This window comes from Hylaeus anthracinus, unplaced genomic scaffold (assembly GCF_026225885.1).
Source record: "Hylaeus anthracinus isolate JK02 unplaced genomic scaffold, UHH_iyHylAnth1.0_haploid 0, whole genome shotgun sequence".
In the NCBI taxonomy this organism is placed as follows: Eukaryota; Metazoa; Arthropoda; class Insecta; order Hymenoptera; family Colletidae; genus Hylaeus; species Hylaeus anthracinus.
Genome location: NW_026533254.1, coordinates 14,420,918 through 14,435,806, shown reverse-complemented (window position 1 = coordinate 14,435,806; position 14,889 = coordinate 14,420,918). Strand labels below are relative to the sequence as shown.

At 40.6% G+C, this 14,889-nt stretch overlaps 2 protein-coding genes across 5 annotated transcripts in view; one reads left to right on the top strand and one right to left on the bottom strand.

Moving 5' to 3' along the window:
• The window catches only part of LOC128885464 (uncharacterized), a 106,799-nt gene that overhangs the window by 75,929 nt on the left and 15,981 nt on the right, over window positions 1-14,889 (bottom strand). The window contains exon 2 of the mRNA XM_054139532.1: window positions 8,453-9,564. Within this exon, the coding sequence (XP_053995507.1) occupies window positions 8,453-8,696 (244 nt within the window). The 5' untranslated portion in view covers window positions 8,697-9,564. The remainder of the gene's footprint in view (window positions 1-8,452; window positions 9,565-14,889) is intronic.
• On the top strand, window positions 152-5,776 carry LOC128885604 (uncharacterized). Of its 4 annotated transcripts, none has more exons than XM_054139706.1 (5): window positions 152-376; window positions 669-975; window positions 1,373-1,586; window positions 3,353-3,709; window positions 4,171-5,776. In XM_054139706.1, the coding sequence occupies exons 2-5, from the start codon at window positions 818-820 to the stop codon at window positions 4,483-4,485; spliced, it is 1,044 nt and encodes a 347-aa protein (XP_053995681.1). In that variant the 5' UTR covers window positions 152-376; window positions 669-817; the 3' UTR covers window positions 4,486-5,776. The 4 variants fall into 4 exon arrangements, with proteins under 4 accessions (XP_053995681.1, XP_053995688.1, XP_053995696.1 ...); XM_054139713.1 differs by having other exon boundaries at window positions 647-975; XM_054139721.1 differs by having other exon boundaries at window positions 152-975; window positions 4,171-4,368; window positions 4,515-5,776.

Sequence of the window (14,889 nt, the reverse complement as noted above, 5' to 3'; positions counted from 1 at the left end):
AACACATCAAAACATTATTTTCAAAATATTGCTCGTCATTCGTTGTTTAAACGTATTTAATACTTCGATCGACATGTCGACGATATTATCATTTTTAGCTTTTGGACGTTCTGCTTGGGTTTAAAGGAATTCTAAAAGAATTTTAAAAGAATATCTAATATCTTAAAATTATAATTAATCGATGCACTAGAATTCTTTTCAAATCGTTTTCATGACCATTTCGATCACGCCAAAAGAAATATACGAGCAGCGCTAAAAGAACCCAAAATGCAACGAACAAACGTGGACTTTTCATGGAGGCGCGCATTGCGTGCATTTTCACCTAATTTCGACGAGGAGAGCTGCGAGGATATTCCAAGATGACATCTGTTTAAAAGTAAGCGAGAAATTTCTTGCCTAATTTCCCTATTTCAAACATCTCGCGTTTCTTAACCAAAGAATTAATAACAAGTTCTGTAATAGGTTAAATCCAAAATTTTCTCTCAGCACGTTTTACGACAATATTTTATTATAACGTATTATATAATGTATAGCATCTGGTGAATTATAAAACGTTACTTTTTTTTAAGTATACGTACCATAAATATCTGAAGGAAAATTGGTATAAAATAATAGCTGAAGTGAATGTAATTTTACTCGATTACAGGCTTTCATCCTTCAAATTCTAGGTTACAACCACAATTTCCAAGCCTTCGAAACAATCCCTGGCACGACTCGATCCTCCTTCAACGATGCATCCACGCGAAACTAACCCTTCAACGATCTCGTTTCCATTGACCCCAAAACGCTATGATAAGCCGCAAATTTCGAACGTAAAATGAACGAGTGTTTCGAGGATTGGAGGGACGCGACAGAGGAGGAATGGACGAACTGTCATTTCCGGAAGCTGGTGCCGCTTTACAGAAAGTCACCGTGCCTGTGGAAGAAGGACTCGAGGCACTATCTTGACAGCGAGCGCAGGCACCGCGCGTACAGGTACGATTTGAATAAAAAAAAAAAATACTAGATGAATGGCAAATATTCCGCACAAATTATTAAGTAACAAGTTGGGGATGTGTATTGTAAAAAATACTTGGGGGACTTGAAAATTAATGTCATTTCTTATACATTAAATTCAAGCAAATACATTCTTAATAAGTTTCTAGTTTTATCCAGCTTGTTGATTTTTCTATAACTCAAAAATGACTACATGTTTTAAACTTGTTGGACATGTTCAGCTTTACAGCAGTTCTTATATTTTATTTTGGATAAAATTGTACAGTAATTTAAGAGGTAATTTTATTTTAAATAAAATTTCAGAAAACGGCTGCAAGGATATATTTATTAAAAACGTACTTTAGTGCAACCTTCCTCACCCTATAAATTCCTACAGGCGCATTTGCGACGCCATGGGGTTGCCAGGGGTGACTCTGGTGGAGATCGTGTTGAGGATTCGGGGGATGCGCAAACTATACGTGTCGGAGCTGAAGAAGCTGCTGGAGGCCGAGTCGAGCGGCGACTGCTATCAGAACACGTTTCCCTGGTTCTACGATTTGCATCGATTCCTCTATCCGTACCTGGACTACGACGAGGCAGTCGAGTTGCACGTTCGTATCGATAAATTCGTTACGCCATTAGCATCGACGGTACTCGACGGGTTTGCCAATAATAACCTCGCCTCTAGCTTCTCGTTTACGCTGCTCCCCGTTTAGGACAATTTATGAAACGGGTTTGATACTCCGATTACAACGCTGCCACCCGGATAATCCAGGTCGAACTGAACTAATATCGTTAATTCTAACCTTTCGAACTCGGCGACGACTCACAGTCGATATCAGGTTCATTGAAAGTAACTTTGTCTCCATTAAGAGTCATATTGCTCAACAACCAAGTATGAAGGTTGTTGGTTTAACAGAGAATGTGCTTTTTGAGTAACGAATTATTGCAAAAGAGGATCGTAAGCTTTCTTTTTGAAACAACAAATTTAATATCACGTTCAATTATAAAAATGATAACCTAGATTACTCGTCTGTATCAAATCTTGACACCCAAGGCAAAACGCTTTTACTAAAAATCATTTATTTCGCGACTTCCAGACAATGCTAAATGAAATAATATTTGAAGCGATATATCTTTTAATTTTAATCCGTTGCACTCTCGAATCCAGTTATACTATCCTAATTAAAGGTGTCGTACTATAAATAATAAAATAAATAAAACGAACCGCTAGGTTAAAACGAGTTATTATTCGCAATCGTTGCAGCCTAAGTAATTTTAATATTCCATGATGGTACTGAATTACAATTATCGTACAACCATCCACCTGATCTGAAAATCAGAGCATTTCCCTTCATCCTGGCTCACACAGATCCACATTTACGAGCTCGGAACTCTGCGAACAGAAAATCCGTTCGCCCGAACGGGCGCCAGGATAAGTAGACTCTGGCCAATCGGCTCGTAAACCGTCTAAGGAGACAAGGGAATTTTTAGGAAGATACGAGTCCAGAAATGGGAATGCACGAGCGGCTCTTGGCGCGAAGCCTCGGCGTGCATAAAACGGCTGTCGTAAATATTTAAAAACAGATCTCCCATTCGGTGCAATTTCCGTGCTATTATAGCCCCCCATCCGCCTCCGCCCGTCGCGAAATTTACGGTTCACCGTTAACCCTTTCGATACGGCTACGTTTTTCTTCGGCGCGCTTCCTCTGTGCTCGATACTTGAAACGTTGAATATCTTCATATATATATATATATATATATATATATATATATATATATATATTCCATTTATTATTCGTCTCTATTTAGGAATTATTTACAAATGGTTATACCTTTAGTAACCATTTATTTGTAATATATAAATAATAAATACTTAAATATATATATATATGTTTTCTTCAATTCTTTGTCTGTGTTTGTGAAAATATGAATTTGCATAAACATTCACCATTTCAAACATGTTAGTACCAAACATTTTAACCAACAACCATTCCTTAGCATTGAATTTAACCGAATACCACCGAAAAACAATTCCAATTTCTAATAATACCAGTGACAATGAATGTATCGATGTAGGATTCTTTTATTTAACGATGACAAGGGGATGATTCCTTTTTACTTTCTTCAATTAAATACTTTTTTGCTTCGTTTAATTATGTCTTCATTTACGTAACCTCACCTTCATTAAAGAAAAGAATCCTGCATCGATGCATCCTTGTTATCAAACAAAGTCCACGTCGTTTATTCGACAACCATCGTATCGATCTGCAGCCGTTGCCGGTTGTAAACGTTGTAAGTTCAAAGTGCAGGTCACCGTAGTGACCAACAAGACAGTAAACGCGTTAACGGTTGATCGATTTCCACTGATCCGCAGAATGGCGACCGCGATATCGCAGAGTTTAGAGAAACGAACGATCCTCGTCGGAATCCATCCCATTGCTGCTGCGTCGACTGTCCCTTGTCGAACTGGAACATCGCCGACAGACCTGTCGATCGTTTCTTGCCACCCAGACAAGCTTTCTGCGCCCAGGCTTCCACCAGTTCCCCTGTCGTTTCCTTGCCAGAGGTCAGGACTCGTCCTAGAACTTGTCCCCGGTCGTGCAGCAGTATTACGCGCGAGGACGGGGCCACTTCCGGCAACGTTTGCCACGTGGACAGCGATTCGAGTTCCTGCCACGGGAATTTCGAACTCGATGGATTCACCACGGACGCTTCGACGGGGACTCGACAGGTTGATTAACGATGCAAAGGGGGGGGGGGGGGCGAATTAACCCTTTCAGCCGGAATTCAAAGGGGACCATTTAGAGGATTTTGGTAGTTTGTTTGGGACTGGTTTAGACAGAGAGTTATTTGCCTCGTGTGTCGTTCCAACGGGTCTCGATTAGTGTTTGTATTATTATTCGAGTATTGAAGTGGATTCATTGATATCCGAATGGGAATTTTTCATTTGTGTGTTATGAATATGTAAAGGGTATAAATTTTGCAATTTTTGGAAGTTACTCGCGCGTTACGAATTTATAAAATGTATACGTTATATAGTATCTACATTTTTCTTGTACAATTTTTTTTTTTTTTTTTTAAGAAAATTTCAAAATGCACGAATTTCAAATAAAATTGTAAAGAAATATTTGTATTATTATTGAAAGGAAGAGAATTTAGAATGTGTGTATTTAAATCTTCTCGTTGCCACAGGAACAGCAACACGAATTTACTATCTGCGGGTTACACAACGCATCGTCTTATAGTGACTCTATTGAGACCGATTCGGATCACTATGAAGCTTTCTCAACGATTGTTGCGCGTTGTTTGAGGAAATTGGGCAGACCCGTTGCAAATAGAGCGCAATCGGAAATTCGGAAAATCTTAGCGAACCTTGTGGCAGAATCACATGTAACTATGAGACTTACAAAATTATTTAATTTTATTATACTACTCGAGTATAATAAAAGATCAGATCCTCGTACGGTCAAAGTACGATCGAGTAGTATTATTTTTTTATCATATTGATAACATATTTTGGATGTACTATTTTTCAGATCAAGAAATAAGGGACAATTTAAATCTTGATGCTATATCGACAAAATCGTTAATATTTAATATTGAATTTGACCTGTCTGGCAACTATCAGATTTAAATTTAACATACTGTGAATGAATAATTAAAGGATCACTGTATTGCAAAATTTACAAATATGTTAATTTTGTATAGATAGAATAAAGACTGATTAATTAAAAATCTGGAGTCTAGTGATAACTGCACTTATTAGGGAACCACAGAACCAGCGTGCTCCAGTAATTACATTGATACAACACCAAAGTTTAGTGATCATCAATAACGGAACCCTACCGTACGTATTCAGTGTGAATTTCCAGGATATCAATTATGTAGATTATGTCTATTAACGTGGCCAGTGCTGGTTCATGTAAACACACTTGGAATACTACTACATCTATGGGTGAATCGATTATCGCTCCATATCGCAGCACTTAAATTCCTCCTGCAAACTTGCTTTCTGTTGTAACCATCAATAACAAAATTGTTCACGTTTAATTGTGATTATGTAAACTTTCGCCTAAAATAAAAAAAAAAATAGATGTATTCCGCAGAATTTGTGTTGTATCAAAATATAAAATTCCAAAATCCTTCTGCAACACTTCAGAGGGAATGTCCTATATGCACTTGTTCTGGCCAGTGTCTTACATTCGCCTTATTTCAAGTTTCTTTTTATATACCTTCTTTAGATTTTCTTTATTTCCAAGTTAAGCTGGTAAGTTTATAACGTTGTAAAACAGCTGTTGCTGAACCCCGTCCATTCGCTGTGGCGAAATCCAGTGGATTATATAGTTTGTGTTACTTTTTCTTCCTTTCTTTTCTGTGCCCGGGTTTCCGATGGCGTAGTAAAGAAGTTAAATAAAGTAAATCGAGATAAGAAGGTTGAGTAGCTGGATAGCCATAAAATGCTACTTCCAAAGTAGACGTTTATATGAAAAAAACCTTTTAAAAATATGCATAGAAGAGAATCTTTAAGTGTATTTTATTTTTATTTTTAAGCTACACCATTAACTCGACTCTACACTAATTAAATGCAACACATTCAATTTATTTCAATACCGTTATTTTAATAAATGACAGTTTGTTCTATAGAACATGAAATTCAATCCATTAAATATAAATTTCGACGAGTTAAAAATATTCCCCCCAATTTTACCGTTTACCGACGTCTGGTTTCCACGAAACTATTCCGAATCTGTGCCGCGCCGGAATTTTTTAAAAAAAGCCAGATGGTCGATCGCGAACACCGTTTTCACTACCCCTTCGTTCTTGCGCGATAGGAAGCCCTCATAAATATTGCAAAAAAGCCGACGGTGCGAGTAGCTCGCAGACGAGCATGAATATCTAACGACAAAAAGCTTCAAACGGAGGCTGAATTCCGATACACGGAACGGGAATATTTTTATATATATATATTCCATTTAATTTTCGCATTTATTCAGAAAATATTTACAAATAGTTATTTAGCAACCATTTGAAAAGAATTGGTATCATTCGTTTATGTTATAACTATTGATTAGCAATGAATTTACTCGAGCATCATTTAAAAAAACACTTAATTCCACAAATAGAAGTAATATCTCAATGAAATAAATATTTCTGTTTCACAAAAACACACGAAACCTCTAGTTATAATTTGTAATTGGTTAGTTGATATCGCCCTACTTGGTATCGAACGGTATCCACATAATTTAATAACCATTTCATAGTTCTAGGTATCGAATATTAATATTATGACCATTAGTGAGCATTCAATTTACTCGAGGAACAATTACAATCAGAACAAATGGCCATTTATTATTTCAAATTTGTCCTTTGGATATGAACATCGTTTTCACTTCTCTTTCGTTCTTGCGCGATAGGAAACCCCCATAAATATTGCAAAAAAGCAGACGGTGCGAGCAGCTCGCAGAAGTGCATGAATATCTAACGACAAAAAGCTTCAATCGGAGGCTGAATTTCGTCGTACATCACGGTCGTAGCGCATGGATGGTATCGATCCAGCTTTGGTAGACCGCAGCGTTACGATTAGTATTCCGTTGGTGTCGCGCAAGGACAAGGATGGGGAACAGCAAGATTTGCTCCTGCTGAAACGCAGGATGCGCGCCACGCAGCCTGCACTTGATAACGGGTTATCTATGGTACAGTACGTAACGATACCATCGCAAACGGGATTCTTATCGAAAAAGCATTGGTGCTATTTCCTTTTTTTTTTTATTAATTACATTCAATTACTATTTTATTGTTTGAGATAATTACTTTGATTAATTACTACTTTTTTTTTATGTGTCTTATGAAAGAATTACAGAATTACAGAATTTCTAATATAATACAGCGAACGCATTAAAGTTTCTCAACTAACCAGCATCAGGTTAAATTATTTTGAAAATGGCCACGTTAAAGAGTGAAGGGAGTGCAAAATGCACCACCACGAGTAACTAGGACTTAAAAGCAAAGTCTCGTTCGAACTTGGAGGAGCAGACGACAGGCTTTAAACTTCTTGATCCTCCAATTTCCAGGGAAAAGTTTCGGCAAACAGTTGTCAACGAGCACGTATCGGGGGAGATATTTTTCCAATAGAGCCCACGAGGCGAGCAAGGCCCCGATAGTAAATTCAAATGACGAGGAAGGATTAACCATCCGCACTCCACATTTCTTTTAAATTTTTATTTCAATTATTCTCTATTATTCCAGATTCCAGAAAATCGGCTATTTTTCAGTCGTTCGAACCAGAATGGCTTAAATGGGAGACCCTATAACGTTTCGTCAGAGGTTCGCCATTCGAACGGAACCAACCGTTGCCCTCCGAATCGTTGAAGGGTGACACCAATCGTGGACGTTCTTCAAACGAAAAATCGTCGCGAGGTAAAAGAATAACGCCGGCTGAAAAAAACTGAACAGCGTCAATTGCATTTCGCGCGGTGCACGGTTAATTCAATGGAAACGTGGTTCGCCATCGGTGGAAACTGTGAAACTGTTTTCCGAGCGAACAAAGCGACCATGCTGTATCGACGAAGCCTGGATCGAAGCACCGTCGAGTGCTGCGCCCTCTGTGACCTACAATCCTACCATTGCAAACGCAATTTTATATCGAAAGGGCATCAAAGCTGGTTCCACTCTTTGACAGGTTGAAAGCTGGCAACTTTGTTACTTAACTTTTACTGGCATTAGCCTGAAACGTATCGAATCTCTCTCGCTTTTCATGGATAAAAGTTGTAAGATTGTTAAGACCACGGAGCAGGATGGCAACTTTTAGTACACCCGCAATGTCATTAAATTTGTTCGACAATTTTATCGTATCAGGGCATTTTATGTAGATACCGAAAATGTATGTCCAATGCGGGTGCATTCGAATAGGGTGTGTACGATGTATAGTGCGTTTCCAATTCTATAATATGTGTACGGTGCCTAGTGCGTGTGCAATAGTGTAACACGTGTGCGTTTATCAAATATTTGATTTGGCGGATGTCTCTATTGATTCTCTCTAATTCCGTTCCATAGCTATGACGTGTGAATATACGTTGCATCTTATTTGAAATTAAATTTTAATTCAAGAAAACGTTCTCCCCTTTACCATCATGAAAGAAACAAAGCGAATAAAAGAATTTCTTTCGAACGAAATTACTCGTACTACGAACTCTGTCTCATCCTCGTCCTAACTTCCAATCACCGCATCTGAACCTAAACTTCGTCCTGTCCTATGCCCTCGACTTTCAAAGTCCTTAAAATCCATTTCCTCCAAACGAAACCTAGATACAAACTACCTAACCTGTCGAACACCAGTACCTATTTGCTCAAAAATTTATTGTATATTATTTAATACCATCCATTACTGACATCTAGTTATACTCCTTAACCACCCTCTCCCTTTCTCCCTCCGCACAATCCCTTATAACCATATTCATGGAGTCTTATTACTCACTGTGATCGAGCTCGTCGTGCTCCACGAGGTATCCAGTCGTGTTGTAGACGTGATGGTCGGGCTTAGGGGTGCTGGTCACCGCAGCTCCACCCGTTACTGTCGTGGACGGATTAGTCGGGATCGCCGTGCCAGCGCTAATCGCGGCTGCGACCGCGCTAGGCGGCGACGACGATATCGTCGATACGAGATTCATCGTGGTGTTCGAGGTCTCGACGACCTTCGTCGCGTTCAGCTCGCTCATCATCTTTGCCGACCCTACGCTGACATATCACCACCGTCGAGGATTCGCCGCACTGGCGACCGCGACACCGTTATTACACCGAGATACTCGTCCCGGCTAGTTCCTGCTCATCGATTCTATCACTTCGGACACGGTCCAATATCCGATTCGCAATTACGATTCAATTTAGACTTACGACGCGCCGATTAGACCCGTACGCCGGGCGACAGCCACTCGCTGGTGAATGTAAACGAGCGAGGACCTAAAATCGAGTTCCTTGCGACGGCCACGCGGTTCCTACGGTACGGGCTTCGCATCTCTCCAGAGGGACGATCATCGATCCGATCCGAGCCACGGAACTGTAATTTACCCTATCCGGTGGCCACTCAAGTTCTCCTCAAAGACGGACGCTCGACTCGATTCACCGACGTCATATCGAACGATTAACGAACGACCAGTCTCGTCACGCGTACAGATACATCTTGTAGACGGTCTGTCGGTGAACTGTGAACAGGATTCACCGAATCCGGATTCACCAGGGACGCCCTGGGGACCGTTTCCGTATCGCGGTTCTGAGGAGAGCAGAAACGATAGAGACTCGTTGAGAGACGAAACGAATCCTTGATAATTCCTTGGGTTCAACCTCCGTCGGTGGTTGCTGATTCCTCCCACCGCTTGGTTACGCCGGTGGATTAAGGGCGAAGAAATCGCTGCGAGGGGATGGGAGGATCTCGTTTGCTCTTGTCTGTCTCCGCGACCCTTGTCGCTGCGCGGCACGTTCAGCTAGAGCTTCTCGGTTCAATCTCACCGTGGACGACGATCCTGCTGGTGTTCGTTAGCTGCCAAGCGAACGTCGCTCATTCTTGCTGCTTCGCTCCCGGGAGTACCGCTTCTGCAACAGAAAAAGAAAACGTCACTGGATTGTCCCGTGTAATTCCGTTAACCAGCTATGGGAACTCGTCGACCGTTTGCGGTGGATTACTCCGGGCACGGTTAGGGGAACGCTGACGGGCTCGTTCGACGGGACATCGCGAGAGTAACCGAGCAATTTGATTTTTTTCAATTCGGCTTGGTTCGCTTATTAAGCCTGACGCTGTTGCTGGGAACACCATTGTGTTCTGTTTTGTACGCGCAGTCTTCGCGAGCACTACCGAAGGGATTACGCGGAAATTGCACACTTCGCTATAATAATCGGAAGCTGAGCTTTCCACGCGATGTGGTAGTACGTATTGTACTATAGCGTACTATATCCATACAGGGTGTCTCAGAATTAGTGTAAGAACTGGTGTAAGCCTCACCGTGTATATGATATTTAAAAAATGGAATACAAACTTTTGCGTAAGCTTAAATTCTTCTTCTGCGTCTATAAAAATATGAATTAGCATAAACATTCGGAGTCTAGCGATTAGCGATCATCTGTCATTGTCGGTGCAGGACTGATTTTCAGACACAATCCGTCGTTCATGCGCGCGACACTGATTAGTAACAGATCTGGTTCGAATTCGAAACACTCACGGACAGCCAATTTCGAAATAGGCTGTTCCCCGTACCCCCAGCAGCGGTTTACAACACGGCCGTCCTCGATAATTAAACTTGGCCGTTAGTTAGCGCGGGCATTGTTCGGCTAACAGTTTTCCGGGCACGGAGTAATTATTCATAAGCACAAGTTCGTAATGAACGTGTGCTGCGGGTAGAGCTTGAAAATTTGGTCGTACGATGAGGTATTTGCTCTAATGACTTAGGCTCTATTATTTCTTTGCTTGAAAAGCATGAAAATGAAAATATATCCTAAGCTAATGATTTTTGGACACAAATAGTTCAATTTATTTTTGTAGAGAATATCTGACTATTCATCATAAATAAACCCCATTCGAAACTATTCCAACACCATTTGAAACATTTTCCGCTATGTATGGCAACATTGACGTAAATCGAGGCGATAATACCTGGTGAACCATTTCAGTCTAAAAACTAAAATGTCCAAGAGTCAGAGCAAACTGGAGCAGAGTATAAGGAATATATTCTGTCACGGTGGACACAAGAGAGTCGATAACAATTAAACATGGATAATAAGCTCGTGAATAGAACTTTTTTTTAAATGCCACGGCTACTGTTTCGCGAGATCCCATAGCCACCGTAAATAAACATTATTTCCTCACAGTACTAGGAAAAGTGTCGTCGAGGCGATCGCAGCGCAGTTCCAATTTCAATGGGCCGCGTATTAATTAATGCGAAATCGTGTTCGAACCGATCCCGATGGCCCGTATTACCAACGTCCCAGCGCAGCCATCGAGGGCCAATTGGCGATATTGAAGGTCCAAACGAAATCACGTGTCGCCGCGAAGGCTTTTCACGACATTTAAGCTTTCATCGGTTCGCGAAGTCTGATTCGATCGACCTCGTTTGCGATATTACCAACCCAGGAGCCGAGCCGCTCCGGAGGACGTTGGAACACGATTTCGCTTCTGAAACGCGATAGCGTCCGTTGCATGGTTCGAGAAATAATTTGAACTGGTAATTGGCCCTCCGAGGGACTAATTATTAGTTCAACGGAAATACACTGTACCGTGCATTGGTACGTTTGCGTTCAACTGACCGACCTTTTTACCGCATCCTGGTTTTCTTTGTTCTTAGCGCTGCTAGTGTAGATTGGTGTTGTTGTCGAAACAATGATTTAAAAATAGCTACCAAACTAACAAGGTCTAATAAACATAAATCTAGAAACGTTTGCGTTTCAGACAGAGCCAACTTTGATTCGAGGCGTTACTTTGCAACAAATGTTCGAAATGCAGCGAGATCTCGCGAACAAATATTACGAGTGCGCGCACATCTGTTTACGTTACGTCGTAGAAAGTTAAATCATGTTTTGTCGACACGATTCGCGTACATTCCTCCTACTTCCTATGCAAATTTCAAATCCTCGCGTACAATTCGTGCTATAACGTAAAGTGGTTCCATCTTGAAAACAAATGGGATCCAGGCTTACGTTTGTTGGAACCATAGCGTCACTTTTTAGATGCGGATATTCCGACAGAAATTTCCACCTCAAGCTGCATGATTAAAGACTGAGATGGGCAACATTTGATTCGAGAAAATGGATACGTTAATGTTCGATGATGCTAGTGATTTAAGATTTTGTACAGAGATTACTCTGTTTATTCAATGTTTATTCAATGTTTATTATTTTGTTCAGAAATAATGGAAAATATTGCTGGCGGTGATTAGAGTGAAGTAACAACATGCAAAAATCTGAACGTCCCTTTGTTTTTCTCGTTTTATTTTGACGCAAAATCTACGAGACTTTGAGACACGTTTCGTTTTGATTTCACTCGACTCGCAAGTAATCGACAAACGCAAAACTTCGAGATGAGCGTTGCATTTGATGAGCCAAAGAAGTTCAAAATACTCGTTTCGTTGACGAACGCGGCAAAACAAACAATCTACGAATCCCGTGTCCGCATAATCAACGGAAAGCCGCCTAACTCGTCGCAATCAGCGGCGAAATCGCGGAGCCTCAGGGAACGTGGGTACTCGTGAGCTGTGATTTTAATGAAAATTTACATTCAACGCTAGCTATGCTCCCGGAAATATCTGTCAGGCCCGGTATGTTCGTGCTTCTTCACGGGAACATCGGTCCGGCTCGGTTGTCCAGCTGGTTCGCTTAAACTAGGCGCATACTACTGATTTCCCGTTGACTATACTATAAAACAATGAAATAAAACAAAATCTAGTTACTTACTGGTTAATGAGTCCAATAGTAACAGAAATTGCTTCAGTTAAGAAGGTATTCCAGTGTAACAGCTTTAAAAATTATTAATTATTCCCAAATAATCTTTCTTGGGATATGAAGAGGCATCCATGAAATGGAGAAAATTTTTTTTTATTATAATTGGTACTTTATTATTTCATTATACCCCATTTCCAACAGTAATCAAATAATCACAGTGAAGTATATGTTAGAAAACCGTTCAGTGCATGATAGATATTAAATATTAATTCTATCGCGTTCGCAAAGATAAAAAGGTATGAACAAACAAAAATAGTTTAGTAGTTTAAATAATACTACGGAAAGTTTGTAATGCAGAAATAATGAAGGCACGTAATTGACAATATGTGTGATCCTGCCGAACCGAACAATTCAGAAGGCCTCGGGTCTGAACTCCTGCGCGACAGAAAGTCGATAGTATGCGCCTGGCCTTAGGCAGTGGTTAGATAGGAAGTGATTTCGCGTGTCACGGCTGTCGCCAATGGCGTCATGCGATCACTGTAGTTGGTTTTTGTTTCAACGACTATCGATTCAAGGCTCGGGCGTGATGCACAGAACATTGAGACGTGTAGGTTGTCATATTGTTTCAGAATATAGTCACCGTGACTGACTGCGAATTTTTATAAAAATTCATATTTCTACGGATGTACACGAAGAAACGAAGTTTAAATGGAATGAATATAAGGAAATAATGAAGATAAAAGTTTGAAATTTTTTAAGTTTATTCCTATTATTGTAGGAATTCTTTTTTTTATATATTTGTAAGGTATTTGAGACGCGAGAAACGTAGATTTCAAAAATTATTGAAAGAGTAACCACCCTATATTTTGTAGAAAAACTGTTAACAATGAAGACACGCCTGGCGATGTCCGGCGCCAAGAACCAACTCTCCCGTGTACTTGGTCGGTCCAATGATTAGTGGCGCCAATTAAATTTCCATGTTTCCATATGGAATCCACTTATTCCATGTACGTATATAGACTCCATATCCAATACGGAGTCAATCGAGTGGCTCCAATATTCTTTATACATGGAAGCATTATACTCCATCGTCTATAAGAGGACGTAATGCCTGCTTCGGAACCGATTCTTTCGACCTAGGCGCGGCTTCCCCGTTATGGTCATAGTAATCGTTACGTAACTTGGCGGAGGATCGCGCCGGTGATTTGCATAATCGAACTCGGCTGTTCAGTCTCTCGAGTTACTAACTGCTGCGCCAGCTAAACGCAATTGCGGCATCTGCGGCGTTAATAAGAAACTTTCTCGACATTAATTCCGTTAAGTTTGTTACACCGGCGACGGCCGGCTTACGTGGCTCTCCGTTCCAACGACGTGGTCAAAAGTGGCTGTCGACTCTGACAAACGTCTAAGCGACTCGACACATTCAGAAGAAAATTAAGCGCGATGCCTTGAAACGTACGAAAATTGTTGCGAATATGTCAGATTTGATATAAAAAAAAAAGGGTGGAGAAATTTATTGTAGGACGTTCAAGGAATGTAGGATATAAAAAGTAGCGGACAATAAATGGAAAATGTGATTTTCCGATTACTTTGACGTTTGGGGCCATCTGGGGTTGACGGCTTGTCGTCATTAGTTAATTAAGCGGTTAATTAATTTGCTCGATGCGCGACGCGCATGTCCATCGTTGCTCGAATATAAATTTCGCGAGTGCACCGGATGGAAAGATTTCTAGGACGTTTTGGACTTTCATCCTCTGTAACCGGCGGGGGCGCGCTTTATAATTAACTTTAGCTGGCCGCGCCTTTGGCCTCTCTCTCTCTCTCTCTCTCTCTCTCTCTCTCTCTCTCTCTCTCTCAGTCTCTCGCTATTCCAGAACTTTCAGTGGACACCGAACGGCACTGGACCTGATTAGCTATCTCCTCGGCATTGCCAATCGTCCATTCCATTTGCGAGAGGATCGCGGATAAAAACCAAGCCTCCGAAAAATCAAAACTCTTCATCAAAGGCAGTATTTTTCTGATGACCTGAAATTACTTGTTATGGTGAAATTCGAACAAGCACGCCTCGAAAAATCAAAATTGTTCAAAATTGTTTCCCTCATTTGTCAACGATCTGAGATTACTTTAAATGGTAAAACTCGAACCATTGCAACCTGAAAAATCAAAATTGCGTCAAGGACAATGTGGTCTCCCATTTTTCATCGACCTGAAGTTACTTAAAATGCCGACTTCTGGATATGATACCGCTCGTCATTTTCCATCCTCTGAATTACTTCCAATTAATAGAAACGAATAAATAAATAAAATTTGCTGCTATACAAAGAAATTTTGTTGCATTTTAGTTGACGAACCATTGAACGGGTATCGCCATTAATTTATCAGGGATCTCTGATGATCGATCGCCGGTCCACTGCTCGAGCCACGACAGAAATAATGAATGACCAATTCAATTACGCGACCTTTTCAGGTTTAATAGCGCTAATTACAAGC

Bases quoted from the DNA above. Each gene is read 5' to 3' on its own strand.
- LOC128885604 (XM_054139706.1), top strand. From the start codon at position 818: ATGAACGAGTGTTTCGAGGATTGGAGGGACGCGACAGAGGAGGAATGG. The intron at 976-1,372 runs GTACGATTTGAA...AAATTCCTACAG, and splicing joins CGCAGGCACCGCGCGTACAG to GCGCATTTGCGACGCCATGG. The intron at 1,587-3,352 runs GTTCGTATCGAT...ACTGATCCGCAG, and splicing joins ACGAGGCAGTCGAGTTGCAC to AATGGCGACCGCGATATCGC.